This window comes from Rattus norvegicus, chromosome 17, assembly GCF_021556685.1.
Source record: "Rattus norvegicus strain SHRSP/BbbUtx chromosome 17, alternate assembly SHRSP_T2T, whole genome shotgun sequence".
Lineage (NCBI taxonomy): Eukaryota > Metazoa > Chordata > Mammalia > Rodentia > Muridae > Rattus > Rattus norvegicus.
Window position 1 is genome coordinate 86,286,689 of NC_141550.1, and position 17,030 is coordinate 86,303,718.

At 39.8% G+C, this 17,030-nt stretch overlaps 1 protein-coding gene across 2 annotated transcripts in view; it reads left to right on the top strand.

Moving 5' to 3' along the window:
* Plxdc2 (plexin domain containing 2) overlaps positions 1-17,030 on the top strand; it is a 386,926-nt gene that overhangs the window by 291,521 nt on the left and 78,375 nt on the right. For both annotated transcript variants that reach the window (XM_087591183.1, NM_001108422.2), the window contains exon 7: positions 5,786-5,885. In XM_087591183.1, the coding sequence (XP_087447309.1) occupies positions 5,786-5,885 (100 nt within the window). The remainder of the gene's footprint in view (positions 1-5,785; positions 5,886-17,030) is intronic.

Sequence of the window (17,030 nt, forward strand, 5' to 3'; positions counted from 1 at the left end):
TGGTTTGCATGTACATACCCCTATATTATGCTACAAACTCATCTTTCAATTATAAGGCATTTTGCTCTCACATGGTCACGTTTATTGATGGTCTTTGTAACTGTAAAAGGAATTATAATATTTCACATATTATTAATATTCAGGAAATCGGAAGGATTTTAGTATTAAATTTAAATGAAATCTCTTCTCTTTTAATATACTCCTAGGAAACCGTGCATCAATCTTTTTTACTTCAGGTAATATTTTGTGAAGAGCAAAGAGAGTTTGAAGATTTGTGTGTGTGTGTGTGTGTGTGTGTGTGTGTGTGTGTGTGTGTGCGCGCGCGCGCGTGCGTGTGTGACAGATTTTCTACTGAATAAGAGACATTTGATCTGTAATTCTAGGAAGATGGGGTAGAAAATTAAAGGTTCATACTCATAAAATGTTAAGATAGAAAGGTCCGGTTTCTTGGGGGGTTTTCCATTGATACTTTTAATATTGAAATGCTGGGTGCCCTATAGCTGAGTAGCAAATAGACAAGATTTAGTTTCCAGTAATTGTTTCCATTTCTGATAGTCACTCGTCAGGACACGCACTCTACAGTCAAGCTCTGGCTGAGGTCAAGCTCTGGCTGAGATGCCGTGCAGCCTATTAGACAGATAGCCGTGTACATAGTGGAAACAAATGGATCACTTGGTAAGCCTTGTAGGACAGACTAAAGAACAGGAAAAATAAAACTCCATGAGCTCTAATTCTGGAGAACTGTGTTATCTACTTGATACTGAGACTTTTGATAAAATCCCAAGTTGTGAAGACAGAGTGGAGCCTCTGTGTTCAGAAGAATAACATAATACATTAGAAAATAGAATATATTTTGTCTTTGAGTTGTTTTCCTAAGGCCAGGATATTCTGTCCCAGAAATGCTCACGCGTATTTTCCTGACGTATTTGTGTCTAGCATCGGCCATTCCTGCTTTTCTTCTTAACTTGTCCTAATAATTCATCAATAGGAAGCTTTTATCAAATAATAATTTTTATAACTTGTCAAATTGAGAAAACAATTAAATATGTTAAAAAGAAAGAGGACCTATGAATGCTTGAGTAAGCCAAAATGGAAAAACATTTATTTTGCGTGACGATAGTGATTCCTTTCTGTCCATTGTGTGGGATTTTGAATGTACAAAGCCACATCTCAGTAATGTATACTTCACAGTACACAAAGGCCCATTTCCTATTTGGTTTATTTCAATTATTAAATAGCACATATATTATATTCATGTTATATTATTGTAACAGTCATATATTATATAATATAATAGTATTTATATTATATAATATATTCATATGTATATGAATATAGTTTTTAAGTTTTGAAAGATTTTAGAAATTTTGACAACTTCTTTTGTCATGGATTTCCTGATTTGGGGGCTCATATTTTAACTCTAGGTTGCAGAGTATTATGATAAGACATTTTCCTGAATATTTTCGACACTAATAACAGTTACACGTACCACCACCACCACCAGAATGTGACTACCAGCAAAACAAGGGACTCTACGTGCTATTCTTTTATGCTGTCACTGAGCTCAGCCATTGTCTTTGGCCATAGTCAAAGTCATAGTCTTTAGTGTTTAGAAATACAAGTATACCAGAAGCAAACAGAGAGAAAAGCCTGTGCTGATACTGGGCCAAAAGACACAAATTTATTCAATATGAAACACCTGAGAAAAGCTGCATAGTTTCATCTTTTCTTTATTAATCTCTGAGAATACCAGGTACTTAATTCAATTGGCAAAGGCAGCATTTCAAAACCTGAACGGTAATTATTTTATCAAAAGGCTTGAGTGGCTTCTAGGAAAATGTAGGGAATTGAAAGCTCCTTGTACATTTTCATATTAATATCTAATCAGAACAAAGCATCAGAATGCATGAACTCCTAGTACCTTACTTTCGCAGTCTGTGACACCTAATGGAGGTCATGTTATGGCTATAATGCCATAAACTCACTGTCCCTCTCCCATTCCTCTCCAGCTCCTGAACCTGCACACCTTTCCTCCCTGATCTTTACCGTTGACAGTGTTCTCAGCATAGGCACAGGACTTTCTTCTTAAGTGCTGCAGCATGACCACCTTCCTGAAGCTGGACACCCTAACATCCCTGATGACAAACAAAATTCAGGCTCTCTGGCCATTAACATCAAATTCCTGGAGCCAACTTTAGTCTCATTTCTCATTCCCCTTGTGAAGTCCATCATGACAGTGGTGCAAATGCAATTTGTCAAGGATTCATCCTTTGCTGTACATACCTAGTCTGGAGCGGTCATCATTCTCCCTCCTAGACCATGGTGATGCTCTCACAGTGAGCTTCTTTGTCTCTCTTTGCCCTGGGCAGTGTTGACACCATGACAGCCACCATGCCTCCCTTCCATTCACAGAGGTGAAGACATTCCATTCATCTGCATAAAGCTCTCCAAATCGTTACTTCTCTACTTTGGCTTGGTTTTTGCAGTTGAACTAGGTTAGGGAGGTGGGTTTTGCTTGTTTTGGTTTTCCTCATTAAGAGGTCATTTTATATCATCCATGGTAATCTTGAACTTTCAATCCTGCTACCTTTACCTCTCAAGTGCGGGAACTAGAGTTGCGCGCTACCGTATGCAGCCAAATCTTTCTGAACTTTTGGAAACCTAATGTCTTAGCTGTAGAGGGTTGGGAAGTGCTCTGCGGTTAACCCTCTCGTACTTCCATCCTGGCTTGTGTTCTCTGCAACAGCCCTAAGGGTCACTCTTTATTTACTAAAACCACCAGAAGCAACTCACTCAAGCTGGGTTCTCTACCAAGAACCATTCCACATGCTCGCCCTTTTCATTTCTTTACTTTCGGATGTAAACTCTTCTTATTAGAGACGACTTCTTCAACTCTCCTCCTTATCAAGTCAGACCATACTCATCTTAAGTGGGTCATTACCTATGATTCCTTCTGTGTCAGCTGGAAAATTGACCAGCCGTGGGCTAGTGAAGGATGAACTCTGCTGGGAAACAAACAAGCAAAGCACTGTAGCATAAGAAGATGCTACAAAGTCAGAGAGCAAGGAATGTGGACAAAAGAAGACTTGAATTGAGTCCATTATAGTTAATCCACAATAGGCAAAAACACCAAAGGAGAAAATAGATATGGATGTAAAATAAAAAGGATGAAAGTAAAATAAAGGAAAGAGACAGAGAAAAAATTAAAATGAAAGACACCAGAGAAGGGGAAGAGATGGGAAAGAGGTAGAAGAGTTGGAATGAATAATCTGGAGATAAATTGATGGAAGGATTCAGCAGATAAGACAAAGGACCCAACAAACATGGTCTCCTGTGTACACACAATATGCTTTTCAGTATAGCAGGGTCATTCACTTGATAGCATTGTTAAATTCCATCCTGATATTGAACATCTCAGAATTATCTGCTACTTTATCCCATAACTCTCAGTTTTAGAGACTGGAAAAAAAAATGACCAATGCCATCAATGAAACTCTAATGTTAATTCTAAACTCTTCTTTAAAATATAATTTGCAGAGAGTTTTTGATTGTGTGCCTATATGCTGTTTTTTCTTCGTTACTTTGAGAGTCTATTTTAATACCAGAATATTAAGTTACTTCAAAACCTAGAGTATAAGATTGGATACTAATACAATGTGTATGGAGGTCAACTTTCTATCACTATAAAAAATGTGACATGATTAACTCATAAAGAAAATGTGTTATTTTGACTACATGTTTTAGAGATCATATTTTAGATAGTTTTATAAACTCCCAGATACCTTCAATGCCCCAAATGAGCTTTAACATCTAATTCTCTGGCCTCTACCTCCAAAGTGCTGGATTACATGTATAAATCACCACGTGCTTTTTTTGGTACTAATAATTGAAAGTTGCAGGGACTTCAAGCATGCCAGGCAATCACTTATCCAATTTTGCTCTGTCCTCAGTCTCGTGTTAATTGTTCCAATCCAGAATTAGATAATATCTTTGCCTTTGGTTTCTGATGGAGATGCCAGATTGCAGCACTGGGAAAACCATGGTAGAACTAGGAAGGAAGGAAGGAAGGAAGGAAGGAAGGAAGGAAGGAAGGAAGGAAGGGAGGGAGGGAGGGAGGGAGGGAGGGAGGGAGGGAGGGAGGGAGGGAGGGAGGGAGGGAGGAAGGAAGGAAAGCAAGCATGAAAGAGTGAACGAACCAGCTTCCTTATTAGTCAGACAACAAAAGAAAAGAGGAACATATCTCCCAGTTTTCTGGAGGAGAATCCCAAAATTACCTAACAGTATCCCATTAGACTTTACCTTGTCTCAAAGACCTATCACTTCCCATCAGTACCACCCTGGTGACTAGCCTATTACACATAGTCTTTTAGGAGACATATAAAATCCAAATTGTTGATATACCCATGAAAGAAAGGTGATACACTATTACTGAGCACTTATTTCTGCGTCCCAAAATGAAATGTATCACCTCGCATTGATTTGGATGGTGAAGACTGTTATAAAATACAGTAACGTCAGATTAAATATGCCCTTCTTACAGATTGCATCTATGGTATGGGTGCATGTGCATGTGTGTGCATACACACCACAGCAAAAATGTAAATATCAGTTGATAGCATTCCAAGATTCTCTCCTTTTGAGACCAGGTCTCTCTTGTTTCTACAGAATTCTCCTATCTCACTGTAGGAGAGCTGGAGGAAGATGTGTGTCGCTATGTCAAGTTTTGTACATGGGTTTGGGAGATTAAACTCGGGCTATCAAAAACCCAACGCTTTTAACTAACAAGATGTTTCCCTGGCCCCTCAGATACATTTGTTATTGAATTATCCACAGATGGCCCCAATCTCTTTCTACTTGAAAACTTTCTAGTGCATTTCTCCTTCTCTTTTTATTCCCTGATACGTTAGCTATTGAATACGGGCTTATTTCTGGTTTTGTGTGTGTGAAACTAGTAATAAAGATAGCCTGTTCAGTGGAATCTTTCCTCGATCCAGGAGAAGAGCCACAAAGGGGTTCTAATTTGGAACTGATAAATAATGTCTCATGTATAATCAATGTGCCCTCGGCTTTCAGCTGAAAATATAAGTATGTGCTATGTCATGGTCTTTAACTTCCTTCAAATTCCTTTTTAGGCTACGAGACCTGAGAAGTTTTATATCAACTTATAAGTTTTCTAGGCGTTGCCATTAGGACAGCTACGAACATTACACATGATTGACTTAACTATACATTTAACCAGTCATGCATTAGGTGATTAGTATAATTGTCAGCGACGGTGTGATTAAATATATGTTATGTGATATTATTATTTTTATGCATCTTCATTCATGTTTATAGACTTATAAATGGAAGTTTAAAACTTCATAACATTAAATATTGAATAAAGTTATGTATGAAATAATAATAATAACAATAATAACAATAATAATAATAATAATAATAATAATAAAGAATTTCTCTTACAGAAATTCCAGCCGGTACAAGTCATGGTGTACTTGTGCATGTGATACTGTCATAGCTCCTAACAATAATTATATTTCTGAGAAACTATTACTTTCACTATCAAGTTGACAAACACATGACCAGATGTTTTCATGTAACTATAACTCATAGCATTTAACGGATGTGCTTTGAGACACTATCACTTATTTTCTGTGATATTCCATGTTTGTTCTCTAGTTGCTCATCTCTATTATTTTATTTATTAATTGTGATGAATATTCCTCTATGCCTCAGTACCGCCCGCTCTTGTCTAATACACAGACATCTTCTGTTTCTTTTCTAGATTCCGGTCTTGGTTACACAGATAAGCTCCACCAACCATCCAGTCAAAGTCGGGTTGTCTGATGCATTTGTCGTAGTCCACAGGATCCAGCAAATACCCAGTAGGTAGACAAAGGGTAACTAAGTGTTGATTCTTCTATGAGGGTCAAGAGCAATGATCTCAAACTTCAGAAAAGACTCACTAAGATAACTGCTACTTGTTAATTCTGTTATGCAATTTATATTAATAACTCTGAGTGGGTTTGTCTATCTCCATTACTCCGGAATTGATAAACTTAGAGAAAGAAAAGACAAGGTCCAGTCAAAGACATTTAACTGTGGCTGTTTTAGGACTCTGCATATTCGCTCAGAAAGAACTCTGTAACAACAACAGCATCAGCAGCAAAATGATTCTAAAACTGGCAGTTATTTAGTTATTTAGTTATTTAGTGCTGCAGTGTCCCATGTTTGTTTATTAATTTTTAATAATTTTATGAGAAAAAGTAGTTTGTGCCGTTTTATAGTTAACATGTTTTATCAAACCGGGGAATGTAAACAAATAAATATGTAAATGAAGCTGTATCTCTCCTCTTTGATAATGTTTTTGCTGATGCCATTTATAATTTGGACAGTAGCTCATGAGTTCTGCAGATTAAAATGTTGCTATGGTTGTACTTAGGAGTAGAGGATGCACTGAGCATGTGCAGAGGCTCTGGGTTCATCACAGCATCAAAACTAGAATGAAAATGAGAAAGTTTTTATGTTGGCTGTATTTTGTGTGATTCTGACCACCTTCTAAATGTTCCGACTTTTAAACCTCCTCTACTTTACTTTCCTTTAGGGTACATATTCTGAGCGTGTTTGTTCCCTTAACTATATTTACTTAAAGCCAGGGGTAGAAGTAAAGTTCATTTAGAAAGTAGATCATATAGTTCCCCATATCCAAGTCCTTCCTTTATTTCATTAGGGGTAGACTTAATTTATCACATATATACACTGCTTGGAACTGACTTGAGATGATTCTGTTTAATTATGTCATCTCTCAATTGCAAGAAGTAAATGGAGTGGAAACTAGACTTTCCAAAGAGACGGTGTGACTGCTAACATTCAAGGGTTGTCTTGGCACAAGATGGCTTTTGTAAGGGGTGATTATACTCAGTGAAGAACATGTACACCCTCCAGTGGGTTTCTCCTTGTTATCTCAGAGACAGCAATAGGTAATATTCAAGGAAATTTTTAAATCAAAGCAGATTTTTCAGAAAATTAATTGCACTGAGAACAAAGCAAAGACGCATCAGTGTGTGTAAGGCAACATAAAGGCTGCCTGAGAGAACTCTAAAATAGGAGAGCGGGTCCAGGATAGTCAAGGTTGCCACTGTGAGAGGAGGAGTCTGCACATTTTTCCTCTTACAGGAGTTAAATCAGGCATGACTTGAGTCGGTTATTTAACCAGAAAAAAGGAGAACTCTGGCTTCAGTTTATTCAGTTTCTTTCCATCCGTGGAAGGGGGTTTAATGTACTGTTTGCTCAGAAGACACTGTATCCCACACTGCCGTTCTGATACACTGCTTTAGACAGAGCAAACCCACCAAAGAACGAAATAACTCTTATATTCTAGAAAAGAATTTTAATATGCGACATTGTGTTTGTGTTTTCCCTGATCATATAGTTGTGCTTGGAATTTAGGCTTCTAAAATGTGATTTAGGAGGCGTGCTCGGGCTGCGAAAGAATAATTTTAAGGGAAAGAATTCTCTAAAATATAAATTGCATTAAGTGAACTGGTCGAATCCACTGAATCTTGAGGGCAGTTTGTGTACGCTGCGAGGACTCAGTATTCACTTCACAAGCATTGCTGAGACTCGGAGCTCAGAGCCAATCCGTTCCCTAGCAGCTGCCCGCTTGGAATGGCACCCACATTCGTTCTCCAGGAAAAAATATTAGCCAAGAAGAAATGGAGTCTCTAATGCTCCCCTCCTGGTGCTATATCAGGACGTACTGAAACGTGCGAATTGATGTGTTCTGCTTTACAATCATCTCAGGGATAGGAAGATGTTGCTCTCTTCAAGAATGGGTGCACCAGTGTATCACATAAGCTCCTGTAGCAGAAAAGCATAGCTCCACTTAGTGAGCAGCCGAAAGGGAAAATAAATGCAGCCTTTAAAGTTAGATTATAGAAAACACTAGGTTTCTGTAATACAAGGCATGGGCCCCTCCCCAATCCTCTAATCCTAGGAAATAAGATCATTTCTAGAGATTCATTCTTTACTGCTACTTATGCAAACAGGATGTAGATAAATATTTAAGTCCCTTGCAAAATTAAGTCAGGAAGTCTCACTATGGGGACTAGTCCCCATGTGGATTTTGTTTCTGATCTTCTCATTGAGTGTATTTTGAGCAAACGATTATTAAACCAAGTAATGGGTAATTTGTCCCACTTCATAGTTATGTTAACTCTCCAGTGACTGGTCGTAGATGTCCCTTCTCATATTAACATGTGCGAATGACATCCACTTGCTTCCCTCTGCTCCCACCTAGTATTCCAAGGTTCAGTTTTAACTTCTAGGTGCTGACTGAACTTCTTCATCCAGCCTCACTGACCCCCTGCCCTCTGAGCTTAACAAGGAATTGATTTCCTGAAATAGAAGTAGAAAATTCATAGTGCTGTGTGGGTTGCTGAAAACAAAAACAAAAACAAAAACAAAGGAACTTAGAACTGTGAAAGTTATTTTAACACACAAAAATATTTCAGCTAGGAAGCTTAACTGTATCGCTGCTGACCTGACTGACAATTTCCAATCACAAGCCATGAGAGGGACAGTTTACCAGTCTCTTAGGCTATTTTCATGTATGCTTCTCCTCATGGACACTCTCTGCCACTTTCACACATCAAACTCTTTGGCGTCAGTAATTCCTATGTCAAGTGTGTTGACTTCGTTCGTGCCTTTGTTTTTGTTTTTTTTTTTTTATTTCTTTTTTTTTTTTATTAACTTGAGTATTTCTTATATACATTTCGAGTGTTATTCCCTTTCCCGGTTTCCGGGCAAACACCCCCCTCCCCCCTCCCCTCCTTATGGGTGTTCCCCTCCCAACCCTCCCCCCATTGCCGCCCTCCCCCCATAGACTAGTTCACTGGGGGTTCAGTCTTAGCAGGACCCAGGGCTTCCCCTTCCACTGGTGCTCTTACTAGGATATTCATTGCTACCTATGGGGTCAGAGTCCAGGGTCAGTCCATGTATAGTCTTTAGGTAGTGGCTTAGTCCCTGGAAGCTCTGGTTGCTTGGCATTGTTGTACTTTTGGGGTCTCGAGCCCCTTCAAGCTCTTCCAGTTCTTTCTCTGATTCCTTCAATAGGGGACCTATTCTCAGTTCAGTGGTTTGCTGCTGGCATTCGCCTCTATATTTGCTGTATTCTGGCTGTGTCTCTCAGGAGCGATCTACATCCGGCTCCTGTCGGTCTGCACTTCTTTGCTTCATCCATCTTGTCTAATTGGGTGGCTGTATATGTATGGGCCACATGTGGGGCAGGCTCTGAATGGGTGTTCCTTCAGTCTCTGTTTTAATCTTTGCCTCTCCCTTCCCTGCCAAGGGTATTCTTTTTCCTCATTTAAAGAAGGAGTGAAGCATTCACATTTTGATCATCTGTCTTGAGTTTCGTTTGTTCTAGGGATCTAGGGTAATTCAAGCATTTGGGCTAATAGCCACTTATCAATGAGTGCATACCATGTATGTCTTTCTGTGATTGGGTTAGCTCACTCAGGATGATATTTTCCAGTTCCAACCATTTGCCTACGAATTTCATAAACTCGTTGTTTTTGATAGCTGAGTAATATTCCATTGTGTAGATGTACCACATTTTCTGTATCCATTCCTCTGTTGAAGGGCATCTGGGTTCTTTCCATTTTCTGGCTATTATAAATAAGGCTGCGATGAACATAGTGGAGCACGTGTCTCTTTTATATGTTGAGGCATCTTTTGGGTATATGCCCAAGAGAGGTTTAGCTGGATCCTCAGGCAGTTCAATGTCCAATTTTCTGAGGAACCTCCAGACTGATTTCCAGAATGGTTTTACCAGTCTGCAATCCCACCAACAATGGAGGAGTGTTCCTCTTTCTCCACATCCTCGCCAGCATCTGCTGTCACCTGAGTTTTTGATCTTAGCCAATCGCACTGGTGTGAGGTGAAATCTCAGGGTTGTTTTGATTTGCATTTCCCTTATGACTAAAGATGTTGAACATTTCTTTAGGTGTTTCTCAGCCATTCGGCATTCCTCAGCTGTGAATTCTTTGTTTAGCTCTGAACCCCATTTTTTAATAGGGTTATTTGTTTCCCTGCGGTCTAACTTCTTGAGTTCTTTGTATATTTTGGATATAAGGCCTCTATCTGTTGTAGGATTGGTAAAGATCTTTTCCCAATCTGTTGGTTGCCGTTTTGTCCTAACCACAGTGTCCTTTGCCTTACAGAAGCTTTGCAGTTTTATGAGATCCCATTTGTCGATTCTTGATCTTAGAGCATAAGCCATTGGTGTTTTGTTCAGGAAATTTTTTCCAGTGCCCATGTGTTCCAGATGCTTCCCTAGTTTTTCTTCTATTAGTTTGAGTGTGTCTGGTTTGATGTGGAGGTCCTTGATCCACTTGGACTTAAGCTTTGTACAGGGTGATAAGCATGGATCGATCTGCATTCTTCTACATGTTGCCCTCCAGTTGAACCAGCACCATTTGCTGAAAATGCTATCTTTTTTCCATTGGATGGTTTTGGCTCCTTTGTCAAAAATCAAGTGACCATAGGTGTGTGGGTTCATTTCTGGGTCTTCAATTCTATTCCATTGGTCTATATGTCTGTCTCTGTACCAATACCATGCAGTTTTTATCACTATTGCTCTGTAATACTGCTTGAGTTCAGGGATAGTGATTCCCCCTGAAGTCCTTTTATTGTTGAGGATAGCTTTAGCTATCCTGGGTTTTTTGTTATTCCAGATGAATTTGCAAATTGTTCTGTCTAACTCTTTGAAGAATTGGATTGGTATTTTGATGGGGATTGCATTGAATCTGTAGATTGCTTTTGGTAAAATGGCCATTTTTACTATATTAATCCTGCCAATCCATGAGCATGGGAGATCTTTCCATCTTCTGAGGTCTTCTTCAATTTCTTTCCTCAGTGTCTTGAAGTTCTTATTGTACAGATCTTTTACTTTCTTGGTTAAAGTCACACCGAGGTACTTTATATTATTTGGGTCTATTATGAAGGTTGTCATTTCCCTAATTTCTTTCTCGGCTTGTTTCTCTTTTGTATAGAGGAAGGCAACTGATTTATTTGAGTTAATTTTATACCCAGCCACTTTGCTGAAGTTGTTTATCAGCTTTAGTAGTTCTCTGGTGGAACTTTTGGGATCACTTAAATATACTATCATGTCATCTGCAAATAGTGATATTTTGACCTCTTCTTTTCCGATCTGTATCCCTTTGATCTCCTTTTGTTGTCTGATTGCTCTGGCTAGAACTTCAAGAACTATATTGAATAAGTAGGGAGAGAGTGGGCAGCCTTGTCTAGTCCCTGATTTTAGTGGGATTGCTTCAAGTTTCTCTCCATTTAGTTTAATGTTAGCAACTGGTTTGCTGTATATGGCTTTTACTATGTTTAGGTATGGGCCTTGAATTCCTATTCTTTCCAGGACTTTTATCATGAAGGGGTGTTGAATTTTGTCAAATGCTTTCTCAGCATCTAATGAAATGATCATGTGGTTCTGTTCTTTCAGTTTGTTTATATAATGGATCACGTTGATGGTTTTCCGTATATTAAACCATCCCTGCATGCCTGGGATGAAGCCTACTTGATCATGGTGGATGATTGTTTTGATGTGCTCTTGGATTCGGTTTGCCAGAATTTTATTGAGTATTTTTGCGTCGATATTCATAAGGGAAATTGGTCTGAAGTTCTCTTTCTTTGTTGTGTCTTTGTGTGGTTTAGGTATAAGAGTAATTGTGGCTTCGTAGAAGGAATTCGGTAGGGCTCCATCTGTTTCAATTTTGTGGAATAGTTTGGATAATATTGGTATGAGGTCTTCTATGAAGGTTTGATAGAATTCTGCACTAAACCCGTCTGGACCTGGGCTCTTTTTGGTTGGGAGACCTTTAATGACTGCTTCTATTTCCTTAGGAGTTATGGGGTTGTTTAACTGGTTTATCTGTTCCTGATTTAACTTCGATACCTGGTATCTGTCTAGGAAATTGTCCATTTCCTGAAGATTTTCAAATTTTGTTGAATATAGGTTTTTATAGTAAGATCTGACGATTTTTTGAATTTCCTCCGAATCTGTAGTTATGTCTCCCTTTTCATTTCTGATTTTGTTAATTTGGACACACTCTCTGTGTCCTCTCGTTCGTCTGGCTAAGGGTTTATCTATCTTGTTGATTTTCTCAAAGAACCAACTTTTGGTTCTGTTGATTCTTTCTATGGTCCTTTTTGTTTCTACTTGGTTGATTTCAGCTCTGAGTTTGATTATTTCCTGCCTTCTACTCCTCCTGGGTGTATTTGCTTCTTTTTGTTCTAGAGCTTTTAGGTGTGCTGTCAAGCTGCTGACATATGCTCTTTCCTGTTTCTTTCTGCAGGCACTCAGCGCTATGAGTTTTCCTCTTAGCACAGCTTTCATTGTGTCCCATAAGTTTGAGTATGTTGTATCTTCATTTTCATTAAATTCTAAAAAGTTTTTAATTTCTTTCTTTATTTCTTCCTTGACCAGGTTATCATTGAGTAGAGCATTGTTCAATTTCCACGTATATGTGGGCATTCTTCCCTTATTGTTATTGAAGACCAGTTTTAGGCCGTGGTGGTCCGATAGCACGCATGGGATTATTTCTATCTTTCTGTACCTGTTGAGACCCGTTTTTTGACCAATTATATGGTCAATTTTGGAGAAAGTACCATGAGGAGCTGAGAAGAAGGTATATCCTTTTGCTTTAGGATAGAATGTTCTATAAATATCCGTTAAGTCCATTTGGCTCATGACTTCTCTTAGTCTGTCTACATCACTGTTTAATTTCTGTTTCCATGATCTGTCCATTGATGAGAGTGGGGTGTTGAAATCTCCCACTATTATTGTGTGAGGTGCAATGTGTGTTTTGAGCTTTAGTAAGGTTTCTTTTACGTATGTAGGTGCCCTTGTATTTGGGGCATAGATATTTAGGATTGAGAGTTCATCTTGGTTGATTTTTCCTTTGATGAATATGAAGTGTCCTTCCTTATCTTTTTTGATGACTTTTAGTTGGAAATTGATTTTATTTGATATTAGAATGGCTACTCCAGCTTGCTTCTTCTGACCATTTGCTTGGAAAGTTGTTTTCCAGCCTTTCACTCTGAGGTAGTGTCTGTCTTTGTCTCTGAGGTGTGTTTCCTGTAGGCAGCAGAATGCAGGGTCCTCGTTGCGTATCCAGTTTGTTAATCTATGTCTTTTTATTGGGGAGTTGAGGCCATTGATATTGAGAGATATTAAGGAATAGTGATTATTGCTTCCCGTTATATTCATATTTGGATGTGAGGTTATGTTTGTGTGCTTTCATTCTCTTTGTTTTGTTGCCAAGCCGATTACTTTCTTGCTTCTTCTAGGGTATAGCTTGCCTCCTTTTGTTGGGCTTTACCATTTATTATCCTTTGTAGTGCTGGATTTGTAGAAAGATATTGTGTAAATTTGGTTTTGTCATGGAATATCTTGGTTTCTCCATCAATGTTAATTGAGTGTTTTGCTGGATACAGTAACCTGGGCTGGCATTTGTGTTCTCTTAGGGTCTGTATGACATCAGTCCAGGATCTTCTGGCCTTCATAGTTTCTGGTGAGAAGTCTGGTGTGATTCTGATAGGTCTCCCTTTATATGTTACTTGACCTTTTTCCCTTACTGCTTTTAATATTCTTTCTTTATTTTGTGTGTTTGGTGTTTTGACAATTATGTGACGGGAGGTGTTTCTTTTCTGGTCCAATCTATTTGGAGTTCTGTAGGCTTCTTGTATTTCTATGGGTATCTCTTTTTTTAGGTTAGGGAAGTTTTCTTCTATGATTTTGTTGAAGATATTTACTGGTCCTTTGAGCTGGGAGTCTTCACTCTCTTCTATACCTATTATCCTTAGGTTTGATCTTCTCATTGAGTCCTGGATTTCCTGTATGTTTTGGACCAGTAGCTTTTATCGCTTTACATTATCTTTGACAGTTGAGTCAATGATTTCTATGGAATCTTCTGCTCCTGAGATTCTCTCTTCCATCTCTTGTATTCTGTTGGTGAAGCTTGTATCTACAGCTCCTTGTCTCTTCTTTTGGTTTTCTATATCCAGGGTTGTTTCCATGTGTTCTTTCTTGATTGCTTCTATTTCCATTTTTAATTCCTTCAACTGTTTGATTGTGTTTTCCTGGAATTCTTTCAGGGATTTTTGCGATTCCTCTCTGTAGGCTTTTACTTGTTTTTTAATGTTTTCCTGTGCTTCCCTAAGTGTGTTCATGTCTTTCTTGAAGTCCTCCAGCATCATGATCAAATATGATTTTGAAACTAGATCTTGCTTTTCTGGTGTGTTTGGATATTCCATGTTTGTTTTGGTGGGAGAATTGGGCTCCGATGATGGCATGTAGTCTTGGTTTCTGTTGCTTGGGTTCCTGCGCTTGCCTCTCGCCATCAGATTATCTCTAGTGTTACTTTGTTCTGCTATTTCTGACAGTGGCTAGACTGTCCTATAAGCCTGTGTATCAGGAGTGCTGTAGACCTGTTTTCCTCTCTTTCAGTCAGTTATGGGGACAGAGTGTTCTGCTTTCGGGCGTGTAGTTTTTCCTCTCTACAGGTCTTCAGCTGTTCCTGTGGGCCTGTGTCTTGAGTTCACCAGGCAGCTTTCTTGCAGCAGAAAATTTGGTCTTACCTGTGGTCCCGAGGCTCAGGTTTGCTCGTGGGGTGCTGCTCAGGGGCTCTCTGCAGCGGCAGCAACCAGGAAGACCTGTGCCGCCCCTTCCGGGAGCTTCAGTGCACCAGGGTTCCAGATGGTCTTTGGCTTTTTCCTCTGGCGTCCGAGATGTGTGTGCAGGGAGCAGTCTCTTCTGGTTTCCCAGGCTTGTCTGCCTCTCTGAAGGTTTAGCTCTCCCTCCCACGTGATTTGGGTGCAGAGAACTGTTTATCCGGTCTGTTTCCTTCAGGGTCCGGTGGTGTCTCTGGCAGGGGTCCTGCCGCTCCCCCACGGGAGCCCAGAGGCCTTATACAGTTTCCTCTTGGGCCAGGGATGTGGGCAGGGGTGAGCAGTGTTGGTGGTCTCTTCCGCTCTGCAGCCTCAGGAGTGCCCACCTGACCAGGCGGTTGGGTCTCTCTCTCACCGGGTCTGGGAGCAGAGAGCTGCTGCGGGCCGGGATCCGCGGGTGTGGGACTTCCGGTAAACACAGAACGTGCCTGGTCCTAGAGAAATTCTGCTTCCGTGTGTACCAAGCTCACCAGGCAGCTTTCTTGCAGCAGAAAATTTGGTCTTACCTGTGGTCCCGAGGCTCAGGTTCGCTCGTGGGGTGCTGCCCAGGGGCTCTCTGCAGGGGCAGCAACCAGGAAGACCTGTGCAGCCCCTTCCGGGAGCTTCAGTGCACCAGGGTTCCAGATGGTCTTTGGCTTTTTCCTCTGGCGTCCGAGATGTGTGTGCAGGGAGCAGTCTCTTCTGGTTTCCCAGGCTTGTCCGCCTCTCTTCGTGCCTTTGTTTTAATACTATATTGCACATCTCAATAAGGACACCCTGTTGTGTCCAGAAAAAGAACTTCAATTAATTTTGTATAGCAAAGTATCTCAAAAGTCCCTACCTTGTATTTGAGCTCGGGAAGACATCCATTCGTACATGTCTACACATAGGAGCAATGTTTGCAGACGTGACAGCTCTTCCAAGGAGTTAGTCAAAATTATGTAGACAAGCTTCAGCCTTAGTTCTCCAAGAAATGATACCAGAACAGCACACTGACCCAGAGTGCTTCCTTTCTTGTCCGTCAGGTCCGACACTTGATCATGAGCGTACTATGTAAATGTGACGAACATCCACTTCTATTTGGACCACTGAACCTGAACACTAAATTTTAAATTATACTTAACAAATTGATTTTAAGTTCAAGAACAACATATGGCCATCGGCTGCCACACTAGACATGGCAATGATGAACCTTGCACATACATATATTTACATAAACTTTTGACTGCCATGTGCAATACTTACAGACATGTTATTCTCACTTTTAAAATAACTTAGGAATTAAATATGATTAATAATGAATTTTCAAGCATACGTGTACACATTCGATTGTAAATCTGAAACGTAATAGTCATATAAACAATAATTTATGATTTTAATTTGACGATAGGGCACAGTCATTTGTAATTTAACAATTATAACTCTTAATGTGAGATGAAAATACAGACAATTGTGTGATTTATTTCTTCTAAATTACTTCACAGTGCTTGCATTTCAAGTGCTTCCAGAAGAGCCTAGGTTATTATTTTCAAAGTACTCAGTCCATTTGTTCACTGAGGCCAGAGCAGCCTATAAATTTCCAGTGAGTGGTGTAAGCTGATCCCCATTCTCTCCAAGTGCACAGCCTTTCAAAACTATGCTTTCTGGGGAATGGAAAAATTGCTTCCTTTTGTAGCACTGTCCCATTAGCCGCTTTGATTCTCAGGCTTTTGGTAGCTCACCAAAGGCTCAATGAAAGGATAAATAAAAATCATGCTCTCTGTTATAAAACATCCTCTAAGGGCCTTGGTCAAAGTATTTTACTTTAATTCATATAATATTAACGTCCTTCATTTGGTTGGTCTTGCCTTGATTACGGTGGTGGTGTTTGTGATTCTGTGTATATGTATGTTTGTATGTGTGTGTGTGTGTGTGTGTGTGTGTGTGTGTATGTGTGCATGTGTTTATGTGAAAATGTCCATCTAGGTGTGTATGTATGTATGAGTGAATATGTATGAGAAAATGTGTTTTTGTGTTTGAGGGAATGCGTGTTTGAATGGGTGTCTGTTTCTCTGTCTACAGTAGAAAACAGCATGCTTGTGGCATATCTCTGTGTGCCCATACAGAGACCATAACAGGATAGGACTTCGTGGGTCCTCCTTTGTTACTCTCTTCCTTCTTTCTATGAGAGAGTCTATCACTGAACCAGAAGCTTTGCTTTCCCCGTTGGCTGGTTGGCAGGAGCTTGGGGGTTTGCCTGTCTGTGATCTCTCCAGAGACGCGGGTGAGCAGCCGTGTCCGGCCATCTCCCGAGTGGTGTGGATTTAGAC